We start from the raw sequence: 19,990 nt of genomic DNA on the forward strand, positions 1-19,990 counted from the left end.
AAGATGCAGACCACCACAATACTGTGTGCGTTGTGGGGAGTGTGCATGCAGCAAGCAGGAACAGTTAGTCACGGGGGTGGTCCTATGGTGTTTCGTTTACCTTGCAGACTTCTTTCTCTGGAACACCTCTGAGGAGCGCAAAGAACTCCAAGTGCTCTCGCCCTGTCAGCAGCTCATTAATAGCATCAAACTGCGGGCAGTATCCCATGTTCTGATGGACTTCTTGGATGTTGGACAGAATACTGTAAAAGAAGAACTCCCTCTGTTAGGATTTTACAAATACACACCATTTAGACAATAAAAAGAGGAAGGTGCATCAGTGGGTTTGGAATCATTGGACTAACAAAAATACAGGATCCTAAAAGTCTGTCTTTGCCCAATTCTTTTTCTTTTCTTTTTATAGATGTGACATTTAACCATGGTAGGACAGGTATTTAGAAGTGACTAGCAGATTAAATACACCTTCATAAGTCACTGAAGTACTTTAGGAAACTCAATAAAGGGCTGAAGCAGATACCAAGAGCTCAAAATTGAAAAGTGTGGCAGCATTTAGACTTGATGGAAGTGAAACAAAGACTGTGAAAGTTGAAGGAGGAAGCAGCAAAGGATTTTCTTTAACACAGAGCAGTGAAAAGATGCACGGTCTTTCACCTGTTCCCTTTGAGGAAAGCTTCTCCTCCTGTCACATCTGTATCACCAGTTAGCATCTTGAAAGTGGATGATTTGCCTGCACCATTTACTCCCAGGAGCCCAAAGCACTGGGGATATAAAAAGAGCAAATGAGCACAGAATCTGAGAAGAGGGTTCAGTCACATAATTTTCACCACTGACAAGATTGGAGGTGACAAACTTGATTCTCAAGACAACCTGAAGGGAGACTTCAGTGCTTTTTCTGAATAAACTTCTAGACTTTCATTTCAAGCATAAATCTTCAGGCTGGGAAAAGGAATGAACTGTGGTGTCACCTTGGTGCAGTGCCACCACAGCGTATCTGTGCTAAACCTTGGAGGGTGCCATAGTTTGGCCTCTGGTTCTAGAGGTAGCAGAGTTCACTATTATGTTGAAAGGCAGGGAAAGCCTGAGTCATGAACTGCTTCAACTTCCAGGCAATCGCACCCTTTGGTGCAATTTGAACATCACCTGCTTCTAATATCACCCTACTCTGTGCTGTGCTTTCAAATACTCCAGTAATACCAAAGCAATGAGTTTGACAAGCTTACCTCTCCAGGGGGGATTCCAACACAGATTCTGTCAACTGCTGGCTTTCGCTTCATCCTGTAAATCTGAAAACAGAAAAAAAAAAAAGGAACAACAATGTAAAAGAGAACTATAACTACAGCCATACATATTCAACACTTCAATATTCTCTGGTTCTGATTCCATTAACCTCTGAGTGAGGATGCTGGTGAACTGCACAGCTTTGCTCCAACATGTCTCAGAAACACAAAACTTTTGTTACCTTGGTCAGCTCCTTGATTTCTAGGATGTCACTCTGTCCTCCTCCACTAATTATTCTCTGTCTCTCTCTGTTTACATCTTCATCTTCATCATTCACAGGAGGCAGCTTGGCATAGACAGGCCTGGAGAGAGCAACATGGTAAAGCCTCAACAGCATGTGACAGAGCCTCCATAGTTCACCTTCTCCCCAGTTCACAGCAGACACCATGAAAAACTTCACCTGCCTGCTGTGGTGAAGTGGAGCAGACAACCTACCTGGGTTTGATGAAGAACCTGTATTGGATGAGCACGGTGATGAGGAAGAACACTACACCCTCCACGGCCATGGCAAAGAGGTTTCTTCCCACCAAGTCCCACGACAGAGGGGACACAAAGCGATTCTCACCTGTGAAGGTAAGAAGAGCACAGTCACTTCTCCAGAGCATTGGGAGCAGGCTATCATTTCTTCCTGCAGAGCTCACCAGGTCAGGAGTAGAGGAACTGGAGAGCAACCAGTGAGAGGAGGGAGGCGACAAAAATTCTGGCTACAAATTCTACACAAATTCTGGCTGCACGCATGTTTCTTGCTGCAGCAAAGTTGGGAGTGGGCAATTGCTCTTAGTTGAAGGTGACGTGAGCCCTGAGAATCCAGCCTGATGAAGAATTTCTGGCCCACCTTCTGATGAAGCACAAGACAACTGACTCAGGCCTGGCGTTTGCATCCCAGAAAAAAATACAATAAAATCCAGCTCTCCAGAATCTCTGCGACTCCTTTCACTTGGCCTAATGATCTTCTCCATGCATACTGACCTCATGTATTTTCAATTAAGGCTCCCAGTAACTCAAAGTACTGGGGATCTATCTGCCAGACCTCCTCAATGCTCAAAGCCTGAACAGAACAGCTGAGGAGACCTACCAGCTTTGCTCAGCCCTGCACTGCAAACTGTACACTTTCAGTTCCTGAAAACTCAGAAGAGCAAAGGGTGCTCGTTTGCAGCAGACTCAAGCGTTCCCTCTCCAGTTCATGCCACTGTGCCTCCATACACAATTTCACTTACCAAACCTCTCCAGAGCATCAGCCATGGCCTGGTTTTTCACCATGTCGATAAGTCCCCGCCCCAGGCAGAAGTGGGGGAAGATGAGGAAGACGGACTTCAGGATGTCATTGATGTTGTTCAGCTTCTGTTAAGACAAAAATGAAGTGCCAGTGAGCCATCTGAGTAGAGAGCAGCCACCACCTGCTGAGTGTGACACCATATTGTGAGTGACCATCCACAGCCCACTAGCAGCACTGCAAGCCCACAAAAAAACAAGGATTAGAAACATTCTGCCAAGAGCCAGTCCCATGGCTCCTCTGGACAGTCAATGTTGTGCTCTCTTTGCTCAAGATGCTATTAATACTAGCAAACTATACCAAAGGACAGATTCCTTCAAATGCTCACAGTCTAAAAGGCAGTGCCTGCAAATAGCAACATACAGAAAGGCTACAGGTCATGGAGACAGGACTCGTGGTGGCACAGCCTGGTTATCTCAAGTGGCTGTGGGTAGCCACTCCCCAGTCAATATTGGATGCTGTAATCCTTTGCCTTTGCTGTTTTCCATTTGGCTTAACCCACAGGTCAGACTGACAGCAGCCTCAAGAGAGGTTTCTATTCTGCCAGGCACTTATCTTCAAGCAAGTGCATGTCTTTACTGAGCTAAAATAGGCCTTGTAACAAAAGGGATCATCATCAAGGACTGCTGCCTTGTACCTACAGGCAGTGCAAAAGTACCACAGGCAGTGGTACAATCAACAGGTTAATCCCACAGGGTCCCTTCCCTCAAGGAGTACTTCCCACCAATATGTGCCACAGGGCCTGCTAAGATGTCTGGTGTTGTATAATGGCATGAGGGAAAATTGCACCTCCCCCGGTAGGCATCTGGCTGTGCAAAAACTTAAGTGAGGTGCACAACTTCCCAATATAGTCAGAGAATTTACCACTGGAGGAAAAACCAAGGACAACCAAACTGGGTGCTTGAAATGGCCTCTAGTAGACAGTAACTGCCCCTTAGGAGGAACATGCAGGGAACTCCATTTAAACATTAGAAATGCCCATGTTTAAACCCCTGCTGTAACTAAGGAGATTCTGCAGGGACTTACATTGTTGGTGAAGAGCTCCAGGACAAAGGTGGCCACGCTACCATTGATGCCAATGAAGAGGTTCACACTAGTCAGCACAACGTATGCTGTGCTGGGGATTTTGAACACAAAGGAGGCTGGATACATGAGAGGGGTGATAGACCACCTGCAAGAGGAAAGACAGCAACATCAGATAAGGATCTTCCAAATCTAAGTTCCTTCCTGGTCCTTATTCTGAGGAGAAATCCCTTACCCATAGAGAAGCAGAAGAAGAGCCAGCACAGGCAAGTTGGAGGAGGATACATATGATTTCTGCTGGAAGCAGATGAAGATGATGATGACTAGCGTGGCTGGAACAATGTAGTTGCACTGGAAGGTGAAAAAAAAACCAGCTTTAGATTTGTTTCTAGATGACAAAAAATGAAGGTGTCTTTCTGCTCTGACACTATGACTTTCAACATCCTGTGGTGTTCCCAAGGCTACTTGAGATGGGAGACTCTTAGAAGTGTCACATATGTAAGCTGCAGTGTAGTACATATGAATTTAGATTTCTGGATCCCCTATGAAGTAGTTGATAGACTCTCAGGGGTTCTGGACACCACGGGTTAAAAAGCCTGCTTTGAATAAGCAGAACAAGTGGCAAACAAACATTCTGGGGCAAGTATTCTAAAGTGACATTAAAAATGCCAATGCTGGAGCTTATGGTTGTCCTCCTATCTTCTGTTCAGTGTTCTTTGTCCCACCATAGTCCCAAGAGCATAAAGACAGAAGTCACAGTTGTTATTCACTGAACTAATGTTGTGCCCACTGGCCCCAGCTACATTTTACATTTCAGCGGACACCCTGCAAACACAGGACTGAGGACAGATTAAGCACAGTCACAAAGCACAGTTCGGCCCTTACCATATCCCAGACAAAGTTGGCCAGCCAGTAGATCACAGGCTTCACACCACTGATGAACTGCAAGTGCTTAGCCTTGCTGACGCGTTCCTGGATAAGGAAGACCACAAAGCTGGCAGGAACAAAGGACATGGCAAAGATCACACAGATGGAGACTAGGACATCCACAGAGGTGGTCATCCTGGACAAAAAAAAAAGAACGAAAGCAAAGTGTTTGTATGTCGGTACTGGCTTCCCTGAGATGAGGTTAGGCAGCTCATGCAGGGCAGTACAGAAACTGGTTTTCCTTCTGCTGTCCTCGTTTTGCAGGGTAAAGGATTACCACACCAGGACATGTTAACTACAGGGTTATATGATCAAAGGAATACATACGGCTTGTGAACACCTCAAAGACAGCACCAAAACCTGGAGACAGGTTGGTAACTTCACCACGATAGCCTACTTTCTGCTTTCCTCACCATCACCCTACGTAACTTTGTTTCTCACTTAATGCACTTACTGGGGTTGGGATTTTTTCACTTTCGTTTTTTAAGTTCAAAGGTATCTCTGACGGTCACCTGCCATTGCTGTGCTGTAAGATTTGACGGATGTATCTGCATACAGCTTAGGAGTCCTGATTCAGCTTGTGAACTCATCAATGCCTCAGTGATACTGAGTAAGCCCTGTGCATTACTGCATGCCCCCCAGGCTGAGATAGCGGGCAAAACTGAACAGGACCTATCAATTTGTCAAGTGGTGGCACTTTGGGACAAACGAATGGTATGGCAAGTCACCTTTCTGGCTGAGAAAGGAAAGGGGGAGTTATACTGTTGAAATTCCCCAAGCAGCAGTGGATCAGAGGATTTAATTAGTTCTTGGAAGTTACAGCTTCAAGGAACCATACACAGAAAGCTTGCCCAGCACTGAGAAACAGGGAACTACATTCACACAACAAAGAGGTTCCCTTTCATTTCGTGACATCTACATATGCAACTGCCTGGGGAGGATCTACCATATTTTGGAGATAAACCACTGAAGCTTTGAGAACATAACAGTGTGAAAACAGTGGTGACAGGTTGTTTGACTATTTACACCAGCTACAGAAAAACAGTAAGTGACTTACAGAATCCTTACAAAACCTCTGCTGTCTCTTGTGTTTTGGCTATTCATCTTCCTTGAGAGACGAGGGGTTAAACTAGCCTGCCCAGACCACAGAAAATTAGGGCAAGCATGGCAGAACCTCATTGCCACAAGCCACTGACTGCCCATCAATGATGCTACAGCATTGCACATGTTGCCAGCTTCCAGTAATCATCAGCTGATGATCCCAAACCCATCTGTATTCACATTAGGACTTACAGAGCCACTTCAGAGAGCTGCTGCTTGGTGAGGTTGAGTGGGTGATTGAAGGCAGTGATCCCATAAGCACTAGGGTTTTTGCCCTGCTGCAGGTTGGCCCGAAGGATGGCATTGTTGATCACATTTAGGAAGGAGGCAATGGCATGCCAGCCCTTGTTGTTGAACCACACCTGCAAGAGACCACATCAGCATCAGAAAGGCACCAGGTACATCAGCCACCGAACAGACTCCTGAGCCCTGCAGAATGTCCCTTCCTCTGTTGAGGGTATGCAATTTCTTTCTGTCTTTTTCCAGACAGCTTGCTCAGGGACCAGACATACAGTCTGACCAGTAACCATTAGAGGCTGCTGGAAGCAAGAGCATGTGCCTTGAAACCAAGCCACTGATTGAGCACAGAACTCATTCTGAGCCTTAGGTCTGGACAGGGGCTAACAAATCTCAGTGAAAACTATAAGAATATAATCTGCATCTTCTCCACTAGAAAATGATTTAAATGCAGAGAGCTCTAGTCTGCACAGTTGTCCATGGCAAACTGCTGAGGCTTTGCCAACTGAAAATAACCCCGGGTTACCAAAGTTTCAAACAGCAGGCACAGTTGTGAGGATGCTTGACTTACCTTCACGTTGTTCTTTGTATCCAGGCCTTTCATGAAACTTGCCAAGCTGTTGAGAAATCGATCTCCAGAACTCCCCTGCAAACAGCAAAAAGAAAGTTACTTCTCCTCTGAGAGTTCCTTTTCTCACATCCTGGACTCTGGGGGTCACCCTAGGTTTTTCATGGCTCTGACCGTTTTCCTTCTAGTCTGCAGACTGTATCCTCCAAGACAGAGGTGGTAAGAAGGTTAAGAAGTGCAGCTTTTCCCTCCCCCTTTTCCTTTCTGCAGTCCTACCAATAGGAGAGATCAGCCTTAGGCCTGTTTTAATATTTTTTTTCCCAGTGACAAGTATTAAACCAGGGCTGCAGAAAATCTTCGGTGACACCACAGCCCAGGGGCAGTCTCAGAAGAAAGCAGTGGACCAGGTTCTTTTCTGAGCCAGGACAGACTCGGCACAGAAGAACTTAAGCGAGGTTTTACAGGAGCTGGCAACAGCTTGTTAATTCCCTGAGACAGCGGGCTCTGCCCTGCCACAAAACTCTCAGAGGTGGCTGTAATCCCCATTGACTTGCAGATTGTGTTGGGCAGAACCTGCATCAGCAATGAGGGCTGTGCACGTGTCAGCTGAGTGCATCCCCAAGCCTTCTGCTGCTGCCCAACACCAGCCTGGAAAACCCCAGCTCAGAGGTGATGGGAAGAAGCCACTGGAAAGCTAACATACACACTCTTCTCACTTTACAGTTTCCAAGTCATCTCCCAGATAACAGAACTCTGTTACACGAACACTATCTGGGTTTATGGGAGACAGCTACTCACCTGCGCTAGCTCCAAGATTTTCTTCACCTGCTTAATGGCATCAGTGACTTCATGGCTTGGAGGAAGCATGAGGGAACTGCTGGCTCCCAGAGAAAAGCCACCATACCTGGGCATACAGATGGAGAGTGAAGCACACATATGACTACACACCTTCAGAAAACACCAGTTCTTATTTCCCAGATGTTTCCTTTTCTCGCACTACAACCAAGGCACGTGTCCCCTCTCTTATATAAAGGGCAAACTTTGACCCTTCCACACTGCTACTTAGCCCCGCTGTCTCCCACCCCTTATTTCTGGGGTTAAATAACCAGCTTATGACTACAGTGTGCTGTTTGCAAAGACACAGACTGTGTTTAATGAATGCAGCTGTCCCCTGCGGCCTGTGCGGGCAGAGCAGGACCCATCTCTGCTTCCCCTGCTTGGAAAAACTGCACCTCCCGTGAGACAGTATTGCTGGCTGCGCCTGTGAACTTTTTCAAGCCAGTACTGCTCTCCATATAAGCCAGGCAGGTTTTCCAGCAGCGTGCTCTAGGGTTGTCCCAAGTGTATCCTTTGAAGTGTTCCCTGGACACTTGGCAGTTAAGAGCCACATACAATAAACTATGAAACTGGGTGGATCTGTCCTGAGAACCTTGGTCAACACAGTGCACAGGGGGCAGTGGAAACAAACAAACTAGAGAAAAGGTACAAACTCACCTGAACTCATTCACCCAGATCTTATTCTTTAAGCTGCAAAGACAGAAAAGAAAGCAGATGTGTTATGGAAAAAGCGGAGACAACCCCTACCAGTGCTTCAGGCACCCAGCCAGGGAAAAGGGTGCAATACCCCCTCACATCTGGCATATGATCTTTAAGGTCCCTTCCAACGCAAACCATTCAGCGATTCCATGTCCCACAACTCCTCTCTAGTAAAACGCCTGGGGTTTGCACCCCATCTTTCCCATTATTTCACCCACAAGGCTCAGAACATGCCTGCCTCCCCTCCCCAGAACTGCCATGGCATCACTATAAAGCAGAAACACCTGAACTGTGGATCAGGACAGTCAGAGGAGCTAAGAGTTCGGGTTGCCAAGACCAATTTGTCTGAGCTATGCAGCATCCCATTGACAGCACATTGTGTTTGGTGGGGAGGTAAGGGACAGGGCATGTTAACAGGTACCTTTTTCCAATGATCTGCGCGTAGGTCTTCACTAGATAGTCTGATATATTGCGGCCTGTCAGATTCTGGAGGATATCAGCAGTGTCTTGTTCTCGCTGGTGTCACCGGGGAAACACAGACGAATACCCATTAGAAAACGCAAGTGCCGAGTCAGATAAACTGTGCTCAGTACTGCATACAGTAATCACACCCAGCCACTCCCCTCTCTAGGACCACCCCTCACTGCAGGACCCCTCAAATCCCTCCTACCTGTGGGGGTGGCAGCCCGCCTGCACCAGGGGGACACACAGGCAGCATCTTCTTGATCTTCTCATTGCTGCACTCGCATGACGGTGAAGGGTTCTCCATGCTCCAGTTGCCTTTCAAGATGTCCAGGACTGACTCTGGGACTGAAGCAGTGGTCCATTCCGTCTGTCCCACGGTGCAAGGAGTGTCTCTGTGTCAGGACAGAGGCAAGGCAACCGTCACCCCCTTTCCCATCATCCAGTGAAGATGAGCTGCAGTTCTTCCAGCCTAGGCACAAACCAGCCTGGACTCTGTATACCCCTTCTGCACAAGTGGCCTGGAGTCTTCAGTGATTTGCCCAAGGCCATGCAGCAAGACAGTGGCAGAGCTAGGAAATACCACCAATGCTGCCTGGCTCTCCATCCTGTCTGCTGGTGTTTGTGGGGGTGCTAACCAGGATTTTTTTAGTGCAGCTGGAAACAGAGGATGGTGTGAACAGGTACAGTCAAGAGTAGAAGGCATTCCTGCCCGTGGCAGGGGTGCTGAAATTAGATGAACTTTAAGGTCACTTCCAAGCCAAAACATTCTATGATTCTATGACTAAGTCCTTTTTTTTTTTTCCTTTTCTCTTTTGTTTTTGGTTCAGAACTGAACAGTAATTTGAGGGAGACTACAGTCTCCCTTCCAGCTTCATCAGTAAGGACTTGCATTCAGACCCTGCTCTCTTACTATGCCAGGTGCTGGCATTTTCTAGAAGGCCCTGAGCGTAAAAAAAGTTAATGTAATTACAACCCTGTTGGTTTAAATACTGCCCTGGCCATGTGTACGTATCATTCCCCGAAGCTGACTAAACTCTGCTGAGTGACCACAAGCCAGGGCTGGGCTTCCCCTTCCCAGCACTGAGTTCTACTTACGGGATGGAGTGTCCTTGCATACAGCGTGTCCCAAAGCCAGGCTTATTGAGAAGGGCATCCAAAAGCCTCTGAGTGCCTGCGTCTTCTGGAGCATCATTGCTATGGATACAGAAGACAAACACCACTGGGTCAGTGGGATAACACACATACAGCAAAAACAGCAGCAGAGTAAGGCTGAGAACACAGTGAAAAAGCTCAGGAAAAGGATATGGGTGGAGGTTTCCCTTTGAAAAACACTTGGCCTAGGAGCACAAACACACTTCTGGTTTTCATTTATTTCTCTGCACAGCATTACTAGTCATAACACCATTCAGAAATGGATATGGCCTTGCTAGTAGTTAAGGATGGCAGTTAAAGGTTTAAAAAGAAAACACCAGCATTCCCTTCAAATGTACCCCTGAGCTAACCACAGAAAACAAATTTAAACAATCCGGTAAGGAATTCAGTACTCAGTAACTTAAGTTAGCAGAGAAGAAAACAATTTTAGGATTTAGCACTATTTCTGTGCCACAAAGAACATACCTAATAAAAGTATACTGCTCATCGTACATCCAGGGCTGCAATTCTAGGCTGGGATACTTCCCAAAGGGAGGAACGATCAGGCTGAACATGAGAGCAATACACACAAAGACAGCTGGCAGCACAATCTGAAATTGCAACAAAAGAGTGAGCATTTTTGAGGTGAATGTTCCAGTGGCATCATCAGCTCCAGGTGAGTCAACGGATCAAGACTTTTTCCAAGTTTCCCAGGAAGGTCTTTGTTAATTACCAAGGCACCTCTAGACACCAAGACAAGGCCTATCCTGACATGCAATCATGTCACTCACGAGGCATGCAGAGGACTCAGCCCCTACTTGCTTCTCTCAAGGCAGAATTTGGATTTGAATCTCATTTGCACCCTTCCTGTGCAAGAATACGTGGTAAGCACTCGGTTATCATCTACCTCCTTTCACTCGCACAAGCCCCCTTTTGCTCAGATCTGCAGAGCAGACTAGTTTGGGTGATCTGGATTCTCCTGAAGGTTCCTCTCTGCCTTCAACCCTAGACGCATCATGTGGACCAGACTTTCCCTTGATGAGGGACCTTGCACATGCTGGATGCTCTCACCTGAGCGAAGAAGCCTTTCCGGCTTCGCTTGGCAATAAGCAGCCTCTTCCACAACAGAGCCACGAACTGCTGCTGGGAGAGCTTCCAGCCCTTCATCTGGTAGGAGCCTTTCCCATCCATGCCACTGAGAAGGTCTGTCTCTCTGGATTCTGCTGGCAAGAAGCAAGAAACAATTAATTACAAGCTCACAAAGATATTCCCTGGACAATTCTGTACTGGAGAAACAAGGTGATGGCAGTTACTCTCACGCATCAAAAAAAAAGAGAGCAACAGGTTGAGAAAGCAAGAGAAATTCACATGAACGCATTTACACCTTTATCTCTTTGAGCCTTGACAGAAGGTTGGAATAGGGTATGGATACTGCACTGCCTACTAAAGGCAAATAAGCCACTAATCCTTTGGCACTCTCAGCCTTGTAGTCTGCACAATTTATAATGTGAAAGAGTGTCCACAAGAAGAAAACAGGCTTGGGAATCTGCAATACCTGGATCTATGTCTGAATCATTAGGGTCAAATGCATCATCTTCTGTAAATGGACGAAGGCAGCTCTGTCTGTCTCCAAACGCACGCCTGTTTCTTCTGGCTGGCAGCGTCCCATCTGAAAATAATGCAGTTATGGTTAGCTGAACTGCTTCCATTGATCTCCAGCTAGCACCAGAGAAAGCAAAGCAATATCATTTTCATTTTACATGACGCCCATCGGTAAACTGAGCAGCTGAGTTGGAGTGATTCCAGTGCAGAAAAACCTAAAACCATGACTGTCACTCTGCAAGGTCATACGGTTTATGCACTATTCTGCACGTGCTGTCCTAGAAGCTTCTTCCAGTGCACTGGACATTTAATTTTAATTTTTATTTTTAATTTTTCACTTAGCCATAGAAACTGCAGGCTTCTCTCACTGAAGAAAATTCTCATTTAATGTGCACATGACACCAAGCACAATTTGCTAGCATTAGTTTATCAGGAAACACTGACAGAAGCACTTAGTGCAGTGAGCTGCTCTCAGGAAAAGAGAAAGTCAGAGGGTACTGTGGTCTGACCCTGTCAAAAGTTCTTCCTACTCCTCAGAGTAGACAGCAGTGTCACTCAACGTCACAATACACTCAGAAACTTGAAACTCTGCACTTTTCCAAAACGAGGGTGCTGTTACTGAGTAGATAGAAAGTAACAGTAAACAAGCATGCTTTAAGCATACTACGAACAGCTACTTTAGGTTATAAAAGCTCTCACCATAGAAGAGCTCGGCTTCAGCCTGAAATAGGGACAATCACACCTGGGCATATGTCACTGTGTATCTGGACACATCGCCATACACAAAGGTCACCCACCTGTCCAAGGCTAACAACTGAGAACAGGAACACTCTTCATTTGATATATCCACTACATCCTTTCTTCCCCTGGAAGCTAAGCCCTGCACTGAAACGTTACTCCTGAAACATCGAGGCTCCGTCAGCCATGTTCTTAAATAACACAAATAGGGTAACCCTCCCTGAAGTCTCCTTCGACACTTTAGGAGACAACTACACTCACCTGAGGTTTCTGCGTCCACACCACAATCATCAGCCACTTTGAGGAAGATCTGAAAGGCAATGGTAAGTGTCAGTGAAAATTAGAAGGGATGCAATATTGTGGGGACTCCTTCAGGAAATGCCACGACAGAGCCTAAGACTGACATTTGTATCATGAGAACAGAGGATATAGGCTCTTGTCCACTGGGTGATCGGAGCATGGACTTTCTCTTAGCTTCCCCAGAAGCATAGGCTGTAATCACATAGTAGTTGTTCCCCCTTTCCAACATCAGTTCTCAGTATGTCTTAAATGAAAGTTTTTTCCTATGTCTGAGAGAAACACCTTGGTACTAAATGTATCAGAACACAATCACAAGGATCAGCCCCAAAACCCTGACAAGGACATATGGCCATAGGGTTTCTGTAAACAACAATCTCCAGTATTGAAAATGCATGTTTTCAGTTAAATGCAGCACAAAGCATCCCTAAAAACACCTCAAAGGTGTTTACACAGTCATTAGAAGCCAATCTGGGGCCATACTTCACATGACAGACATCTCAGTGAAGTGCAACTGAGTACAAAGGACCTAGCTTGCCTGTATTACATTTCCATTTTTAACACAAACACTATAATGGTATGGAAGAGAATCAATTTTGGAGGAGAATAGAGCTACTTGCTCCACAAGAAACAGACAAATATTTACAGGAAGAAGAGACAAGACTGCCTTGCTCTTATTTCTGACATAATTCATTTTCCCTGGTTTAAACCAAAAAAGAAGTTTTAGCTCACTCACCTCCTCCAGGGTAGTTTCAGAAATACCATAGCTGGAAATGCCAAGGTCGGAGAGACGGTCATCAATCTCATGGAACAGCTCCACAAAAGCTCCCTCTTTAGCAGCTTTGTATGGCAAGACATAGGTTAACTCATGGCCAATGTCCTCCACCAGCCTGGCCTCAGGAACATGTTTTGTAATGAGATTTGAAATTGCAGACACATCTAGATAAACCAAAGAAAAAGGTAGTATTCATCTTTTGACTTTGTTCATCATGCAGAAAAAACAGCTCAGTCTAAAATAATCCTGTTAGAAGCAAAGGAAGGAATATGGGACATCTCTGGAAAGCAGCTCATTTCCAAGGAAAATCTGACTTCCATTTATTTTTAGCAAAGACTTGGACCTAAGTCTGGTTATTCCTTTTATTTGTAGAATGTGGGAGATCTATTACATGCTACCAGCAGCTCTGCAAGTTGTATTGCTAACAGGCCTAGCAACTATATCACCTTTGGCTATTAAATCTCAAGACAACATGAACTCCAAGTGGCTCACAGGAGAAAAATGTTCCTGTATTTATGAATTTAAAAATGCTGTGTCTGTGAACTTGATAACTGTCCCAAGACTGTAGCTACACAGGGACACAAAGTTAAGGCAGTTGTTCAAGGTCAAAGTATGAGCAATGTTAGCACTGGAACTGAATGTTATATACTCTTTTTTCAAGTCTCACCTATTGTCAAGGTGTCACTTTCATGGTCACTGCCAAGGCCAGCATCAGAGCTGCTCTGGGAGACACTGTCATCCTAGTCACAAAAGAGAAGACAACCATTAAACAATGTTTAGTTAGAAAAGGGGCCTGCCCAGATGCTACACTCTTTATAACTCCAAACAGATGCTGCACCATGCTGGATACTCCACAGAGGAGTCAAAATAAAGGTGACATACCACTGCAAAGGGCTAAAATACAAGCAAGAAGTATGCAAGTATCACAGAAGGGTGCATTTAATCTATCCTGTCTCTCTCCAACCAGCTTTGGAAACAGTGGCATTGAAAGAAACTATAATAGAGGCATATATCCCATGCAACAATTTAACTAGGTGTAGTCTGCAATAGCTCCTACACAAAAGCAAGCAACCCTTCTTTTAAAGAATAAGGGATTTCTCTTCAATATATTCTGTCATGTAAAATTTTAAGTGCTGTAAGCCTAAAATGTCATGCAGGAAGAAAGAATATAAGCAGGAAGGGTCAGTTGTACCTTTTTCAGATAGGACACTGTGCTGCTGCTGTTTCGACAGGAGCTCAGAGAGGAATCCACATCCTTCTTGACCAGAGTCAAGTAATAGCCTGTTCCCAGCTGGTTCTTCAGGAAGAGAGAAGAACCAACACAGCAGAGCTTGCCATGAGAAATGATGGCAATCCGGTCCCCCAGAATGTCTGCCTCATCCATGTGGTGTGTGGAGAGAATGATAGTACGGCCTGGAAGAAAGCAAAGGAAGACACTGCATAAAACAACCACACCCAAGCTCCCAAAACAAGAAAGGCCATGATCACCTGGGTTTTTCCATGAAGTTGAATGGGAGGTTTGGACCCAGGTTGAAGCTCGTTTGAACAAGGATAGCAGTACGGAAAAGGTTAACAATTGCTGTCACAGTTATGTTCTACCCATTCTCTGCACACCATTGCCCTGCTTAGCTGAAGTGGGTTAATTTCACGTCAGCAAGCATGGCTGCACTATGACAGGACACTGCTGCAAGAAAACGGTGAATTTTTGCCTTTACTATTCTCACAATACATCAAGGAGCTTTGTTCATGAGCTCTGATATGAATGGGATGAGAAATGAGGACAGGTGAAAGATCAGAACACGCTTGTCCCACATGCTCTTTGTTCCTTCCTCAGTGCAGGCAACAATAGAGTTGCAAAGACGCATTGCTATTTTGGGAACAGTCACGAATCAGAGATTGATTTTCTTTTGCTTTCCATGACACATTTCATCGGGAGTACAGAAAAAGACCACCTACCTTGCCGATATTTCAGAAGCAGTTCCCATATCCCTCTGCGGGAATAAGGATCCACCCCAGCTGTGGGTTCATCCAGAATGACAACCTTGGAGCCACCCACAAAGGCTAAGGCAACTGAGAGCTTCCTCTGCATGCCACCTGACAGGCACAAGAAAGAGGAATTCAGGCTGACACAGAGAGCATGAGAACAACAACAAACCAACACAGCAGAAACTGAGCTCTCCAAGAGAAAGCAGAATTGAATACTGAGAAGACAGTGCTGCTACTGTTTCAGGCTTTCTGGGTCCCATAAACTGCAGGACAGGGGATAATTCATAGGGATGGTTTTCCCCCAGCGCTGCCCAATTCTTCTTCTACAGCAAACCACATCTTGCAACCCCCTCTTTAAGTGAATTACATGTATCTTTGCTACATCAGCAGTAGCAAATTTCCTGCTTGGAGGCTTAACCATGTTTGAGGATATGCAGCACAGGTCTTTAGAAGCCTGAGCTACAGCAGTAGGTCCCCAAGAGACTCCTCTCCTGTGTAAGTGCATCAGAGGCAGCAGTGAGGAATTACTATATACCCTTCAACCTCTCTTATGTTACACTCCTCTCAGTGAAGCCAACCTGAGGCCATCTACACTCCCTTTCCGAGGACAAATGTGCAGTCTGTGAACATGTTGACTCCGAGACAAAGCAGTCTCAGTCCTCAAGTATCTGGTACAGAATGATACAGGAATCCTGGCATCCTGGAACAAAGGGGAAGGACGCTCCAGGATGTCAACTGAAGAACTGTAAGTTGATATAAAAAGGGCACGTGCTGTTCACAAACAGCACATGACTTGGAGGTTAGGTTATGGTCCGAGCCACCCTCACCTAACCCCATAAAACCCAAACATACTAGTTAAGCACTTGGAGAACAAATATCACATGTAGCTTTATCACAGGTACGCAAATTGCATGGCTAGAGTGGATGCCTGTGTCGTGATGGAAACAAGTACAAAATACTCATAGAAAGTGATTGACTTTTTATGGTATCAGCATGAAATACTGTAAGATTGTTATGTTTCCTAATATAGATGATAATTAGGTACTTAGTAAATAACTAATATTTTAAGTTTCAAGTTGTGTGGTAGCCTGTGAAGGATCCAGCCTTAACTGGAAGATCCAGACGAGATCTGCGATGCATCCTCTGCCAAGCTCTGCTGAGAGGGAGGGCTGAGGGAGCTACTCAGAAATGTAAAAGCTGCTGAACCTACCAGAGAGTTTGCTTGTCCTGGCTTTCAGTTTGTGAGGCAAACCAACATCCATTGCCATCTGCTCCATTTCCTCTTTCACCTGCTTTTCCGGCAGCCCTTTGAGCCGAGCATAGAACCAGATGTGCTCCTCCACAGTGAGCCTAGGGAACAAGAACAAACTCAGGGCACAGCTGAGAGCACCATGCTGGGATACATCCCTTGCATTAGTGTTACAGCAAGCGCATGTGTTTGCTTGGGAAAACATCTCTTAAGGCCGACGTTTTAGACAGCAGCTACAGATTGAGTGTGCTCAGCTCGGGCCTGATTTCAGAGTGTGGCTGATCAGCACCGACGCAAATAATCCTCCTTTAGAGGAGCTTGACAATGCTTAACCGTAACACCCCAAACCAGTAGGCACTGTGGAAACATTTAGCCTCAGTAAGTTTAGTGTAACAGATTTCCTCAGAGAGGACAAAGATGAAAGTGTAGGCTCTTGCTGATAACACATAAGCATGCATGAACACACTAATAACCAGAATGTCCTTGTACCACTCTCACACCATCCGGCTGTCTGTCACCATCCACACAGCTGAAGATACATCCATCCTAGCTGAAAGCACAACAGTGTTTCAAAAGGAACCCGAACACCAGATGGATAACAATAGCCCTGCATCTCAGGGATGCTACTCACAAGTCAAACAGCACATTGTGCTGTGGACAGACACCCAGGTTTTGCCTGATGGTGCTGAGCTCGGAGCGGATGTCTTTGCCCAGGATGAAAGCAGTGCCCGAGGTTGGAGGGAACAAGCCAGTCAAGATGGACCTGAAGAACAAACGAAACAGATATGCAGGTTCTACCACTAATGAGTGGCTGCTGTACATGCTAGGATGGATCAATGAAGAGCGGGTGAAAGCCCTTGGGAGCTCCCACATTAGGGAAGCAGTCTGACAAACATCTCACTAATGGATGAAGAATTGGCTCCAGTGGTTTTAACACAGTGATCAAAGCACACCCACATGACATTGCTTGAAGGAAATATCTTCTCCTCTAAAAGCTTCCCGTCCTTTCAAGCTCAACTCACTTCCTTATAAGTCAGAATCACAAATGGGATTACTAAAAATATGCTGCCAGTAGATGCATTCAGTCACAGTCTGAACTCCCTCCATTTTCAGTCCCCTTTATCTGTGCATCTTCTGAGGTAGATGGAGTAAATGAACAAAGCTGCACTGAAATCAGTGGAGCACCACCAGCAGAGCCCCATTGCAGTTGTACAGCCACCTGCACCATATTGATAGGTACAGCAGTATTCAGAGCCACTTCCCCCACTTCCCAAAAGTATTATGTTGACCTTACATGGTAGTGGTTTTTCCTGCTCCATTGTGTCCCAGAAAGGATGTGATCTGCCCTTCATAGAAGTTCAGTGTGAGACCATCTACAGCAACTTTCTTGCCATCACGATAAACCTTTACCAGGTTCTGGATGGAAACACCAAGGCTCAGATGCACAGGCTCTTCCTCCTTGCAGACTGGAAGGAAAGCAGAGCAAAGTAGAGGCAGATTATTTAACTGTGTGAGAACTCTAACAACACATTCCTCCAAATTTGTGGAGATCCATGGATAAATGAGCTATACAAATAACTGGCCACATTTCTTTCCTAGTGACAGGAACCTTCCATAGAGATTGCCCTTTAGCTCTCTTCACTCTCGTGGCTTCATCTGGAGGTTAGAAATCTACAGTGTCACCAGGCTCAGCAAAAATGAGAGAAATTCTCAACTCACGGCTGATGTACCCTTCTGGATAAGTACCTTGGGTTTACCTAGACACACACAGCTGATCAGTCTACCCAAACTGAGAACAAATGGAAGACCAATTTCACCTCACCCATGCAGTCCTGCTGCCTGTGAACTCTGCTTTCAAAGAGGGAGACCCCAACACTGCACTGCAGAAGGGCTCCTTTATTTCCAACACTTACCTTCTGAAGGCCCCTTCTGGTCAGGATGAAGGGGCTGCCTGTCCTGTTGTTCTTCACCAAACCAATAGGACTTTGTGAAAGGAAAGTACCAGGGTCTGGGAATTCCATACTGGCCTAAAGAGAAAAAAATAAAAATAAAAAAAATAAACAAACAAACAAAAAAAATTACGTGAGCCCAACTGCAGCAGACCATTTTCCCAAGGTAGCTTTCATAACACAAAGGGAAGTATTTTACCCCTGTAGTGAGCCTCTAGGATAGGCAGGACTAAGAAGATCTTTACTGATGAAGACACTGCCAGTCTTCAGGGTAAGAACAATCTCTTTTCTAAAATTCCATTTTAGGGTTAGAGTTCCTATGCCGAAAGGCATTAAGCATCCACATGTGGTACTGATATTCTCAATGCCTCCCATTCAGTACGGTCTGTGGAATTAGCAGTCCAGAGAAGGGAACAGCTGAAGTGCACCAAAGCTTCTGGGGCTACCTTAGCCACCACCACAATGGGGCACTGCCCTTGTGCTGGGAAACATTCACTGCTAATAGCCAAAACAGCCTCCCTGTAATGCTGGTATGGAGTATTCCTCCATGACTTTTCTGCAGCTCTTCTTAAAAATGGGCCCATTTTGCACTGTGTGAAAGGAGTAAGGCAAGAGGATCCATGTGAAAGTGTGAAGGTATGACCCTCATACAGAAGCAGACCTCACCTGGGAAGACAGACTCGATGTACCAGGTCATGACCCCATACAGGAACGTGTCAAACAACATCATGACGGCAGATGTGGTGATGCTAAAGCCATCTTCTTCCAGTGGGCTCTCAAAGAAGTTGTCCCATTGAACACCGACTCCCTGCTCTTCAAACAGTGCAAAGTACTCGCAGCCAAAGCCAAAAGCTACTGGAGACAACAGGCTCTGCAAACCGGAGGCATGAACACATATCAAGTTTTTCACAACTACTCAGCTCTGGGCAGCTCGGCTTTAATGCAAGGCTAAGGCAACCTAGTTCAGAGACCTTGCAGGAAAAGTTAAAGGTCCAAGGAGCATGACCAGATCTGCAGAGAGGGAGTGGCACACACCATTTTAGTTACATTCAAACAAGTAAAGCCTGCAATCTCTGCTGGCCCACCACCCAGAAATCAGTTTACTTCCCTATTCCTTCCATTATTCTTTGGACTTTTATGTGAGGGAAGACACCACTAGGACACCTTTTCCAGGCATATGAGAAGTCCTATGGAGGAGAAAGTCAAATGGTTCCTACAGCCCTGCACATCTGGTGGTACAGCACCACAGCATACAAAGATGAAAAGAGCTTCATGTAGCTGAATTACTCCTCCTACCAAAGCCAACAAAAGCTCAGCCCTAGTAGCTTCTTACGCTGGAAATTTATCCTCTCATTGTCCCCTCCCTGCTAATTATCAGTGTCCAGCTAGAGTGCTGTTGGGTTTCATAGCAGTGGAGGCCCGGTTCCCCAGACAGTATCCTTGAGACTTACCGCAAAGATCTTGAGTGAGAAGCTGACATAGTCCTGCCAGGCAACACACAGCACATAGGGTAGGTACAGTGTGAAATACACAATACCCCCACAGGCAGCTGCCAGGTTGGCCCTGGAGAACACGGTACTGATGAGGAAGCACTGGAGGATGGTCACAACGGCGAAGATCGAGAGGAAAACAAACACCACACTCGGGTCGCTATAAGGTAGCAGATTCCCCATCTAGAAAGTGAACAACAGGCACATCAAGCTTTGAAGGGGCTCTCTAAAATGGCTCTAGTAGAAGCAGATTCTCAGCGATGCTGCTGAGGGGACACTGGGCTGGCTGCGATTTGCACAGCAGCATTCCCAGAAGTGAGGTGGTACCAGAGGTACATTTTGAAGGGCACTGAACCTATCACAGC

At 45.8% G+C, this 19,990-nt stretch overlaps 1 protein-coding gene across 2 annotated transcripts in view; it reads right to left on the minus strand.

The window, feature by feature from the left end:
- Window positions 1-19,990, minus strand: part of ABCA1 (ATP binding cassette subfamily A member 1) — a 92,903-nt gene that overhangs the window by 5,810 nt on the left and 67,103 nt on the right. Inside the window, exons 16-45 of one of the 2 annotated variants that reach the window (XM_083815977.1) lie at window positions 19,587-19,808; window positions 18,802-19,006; window positions 18,100-18,213; window positions 17,481-17,652; window positions 16,818-16,949; window positions 16,148-16,287; window positions 14,908-15,045; window positions 14,144-14,364; window positions 13,619-13,691; window positions 12,913-13,115; window positions 12,141-12,189; window positions 11,095-11,208; window positions 10,611-10,759; window positions 10,026-10,150; window positions 9,504-9,602; window positions 8,614-8,800; window positions 8,365-8,459; window positions 7,902-7,934; window positions 7,206-7,311; window positions 6,411-6,485; window positions 5,795-5,964; window positions 4,460-4,637; window positions 3,810-3,925; window positions 3,578-3,722; window positions 2,496-2,619; window positions 1,714-1,843; window positions 1,460-1,580; window positions 1,221-1,283; window positions 652-758; window positions 101-242 (exon numbers count right to left, since the gene is read on the minus strand). In XM_083815977.1, the coding sequence (XP_083672103.1) occupies window positions 101-242; window positions 652-758; window positions 1,221-1,283; window positions 1,460-1,580; window positions 1,714-1,843; window positions 2,496-2,619; window positions 3,578-3,722; window positions 3,810-3,925; window positions 4,460-4,637; window positions 5,795-5,964; window positions 6,411-6,485; window positions 7,206-7,311; window positions 7,902-7,934; window positions 8,365-8,459; window positions 8,614-8,800; window positions 9,504-9,602; window positions 10,026-10,150; window positions 10,611-10,759; window positions 11,095-11,208; window positions 12,141-12,189; window positions 12,913-13,115; window positions 13,619-13,691; window positions 14,144-14,364; window positions 14,908-15,045; window positions 16,148-16,287; window positions 16,818-16,949; window positions 17,481-17,652; window positions 18,100-18,213; window positions 18,802-19,006; window positions 19,587-19,808 (3,948 nt within the window). Of the gene's footprint in view, window positions 1-100; window positions 243-651; window positions 759-1,220; window positions 1,284-1,459; window positions 1,581-1,713; window positions 1,844-2,495; window positions 2,620-3,577; window positions 3,723-3,809; window positions 3,926-4,459; window positions 4,638-5,794; window positions 5,965-6,410; window positions 6,486-7,205; window positions 7,312-7,901; window positions 7,935-8,364; window positions 8,460-8,613; window positions 8,801-9,503; window positions 9,603-10,025; window positions 10,151-10,610; window positions 10,763-11,094; window positions 11,209-12,140; window positions 12,190-12,912; window positions 13,116-13,618; window positions 13,692-14,143; window positions 14,365-14,907; window positions 15,046-16,147; window positions 16,288-16,817; window positions 16,950-17,480; window positions 17,653-18,099; window positions 18,214-18,801; window positions 19,007-19,586; window positions 19,809-19,990 lie in introns of both variants that reach the window. The other variant, XM_083815976.1, reaches the window with a different exon arrangement.

The sequence above is a fragment of the Anser anser genome (genome assembly GCF_964211835.1).
Source record: "Anser anser genome assembly, chromosome: Z".
Classification (NCBI taxonomy): Eukaryota; Metazoa; Chordata; class Aves; order Anseriformes; family Anatidae; genus Anser; species Anser anser.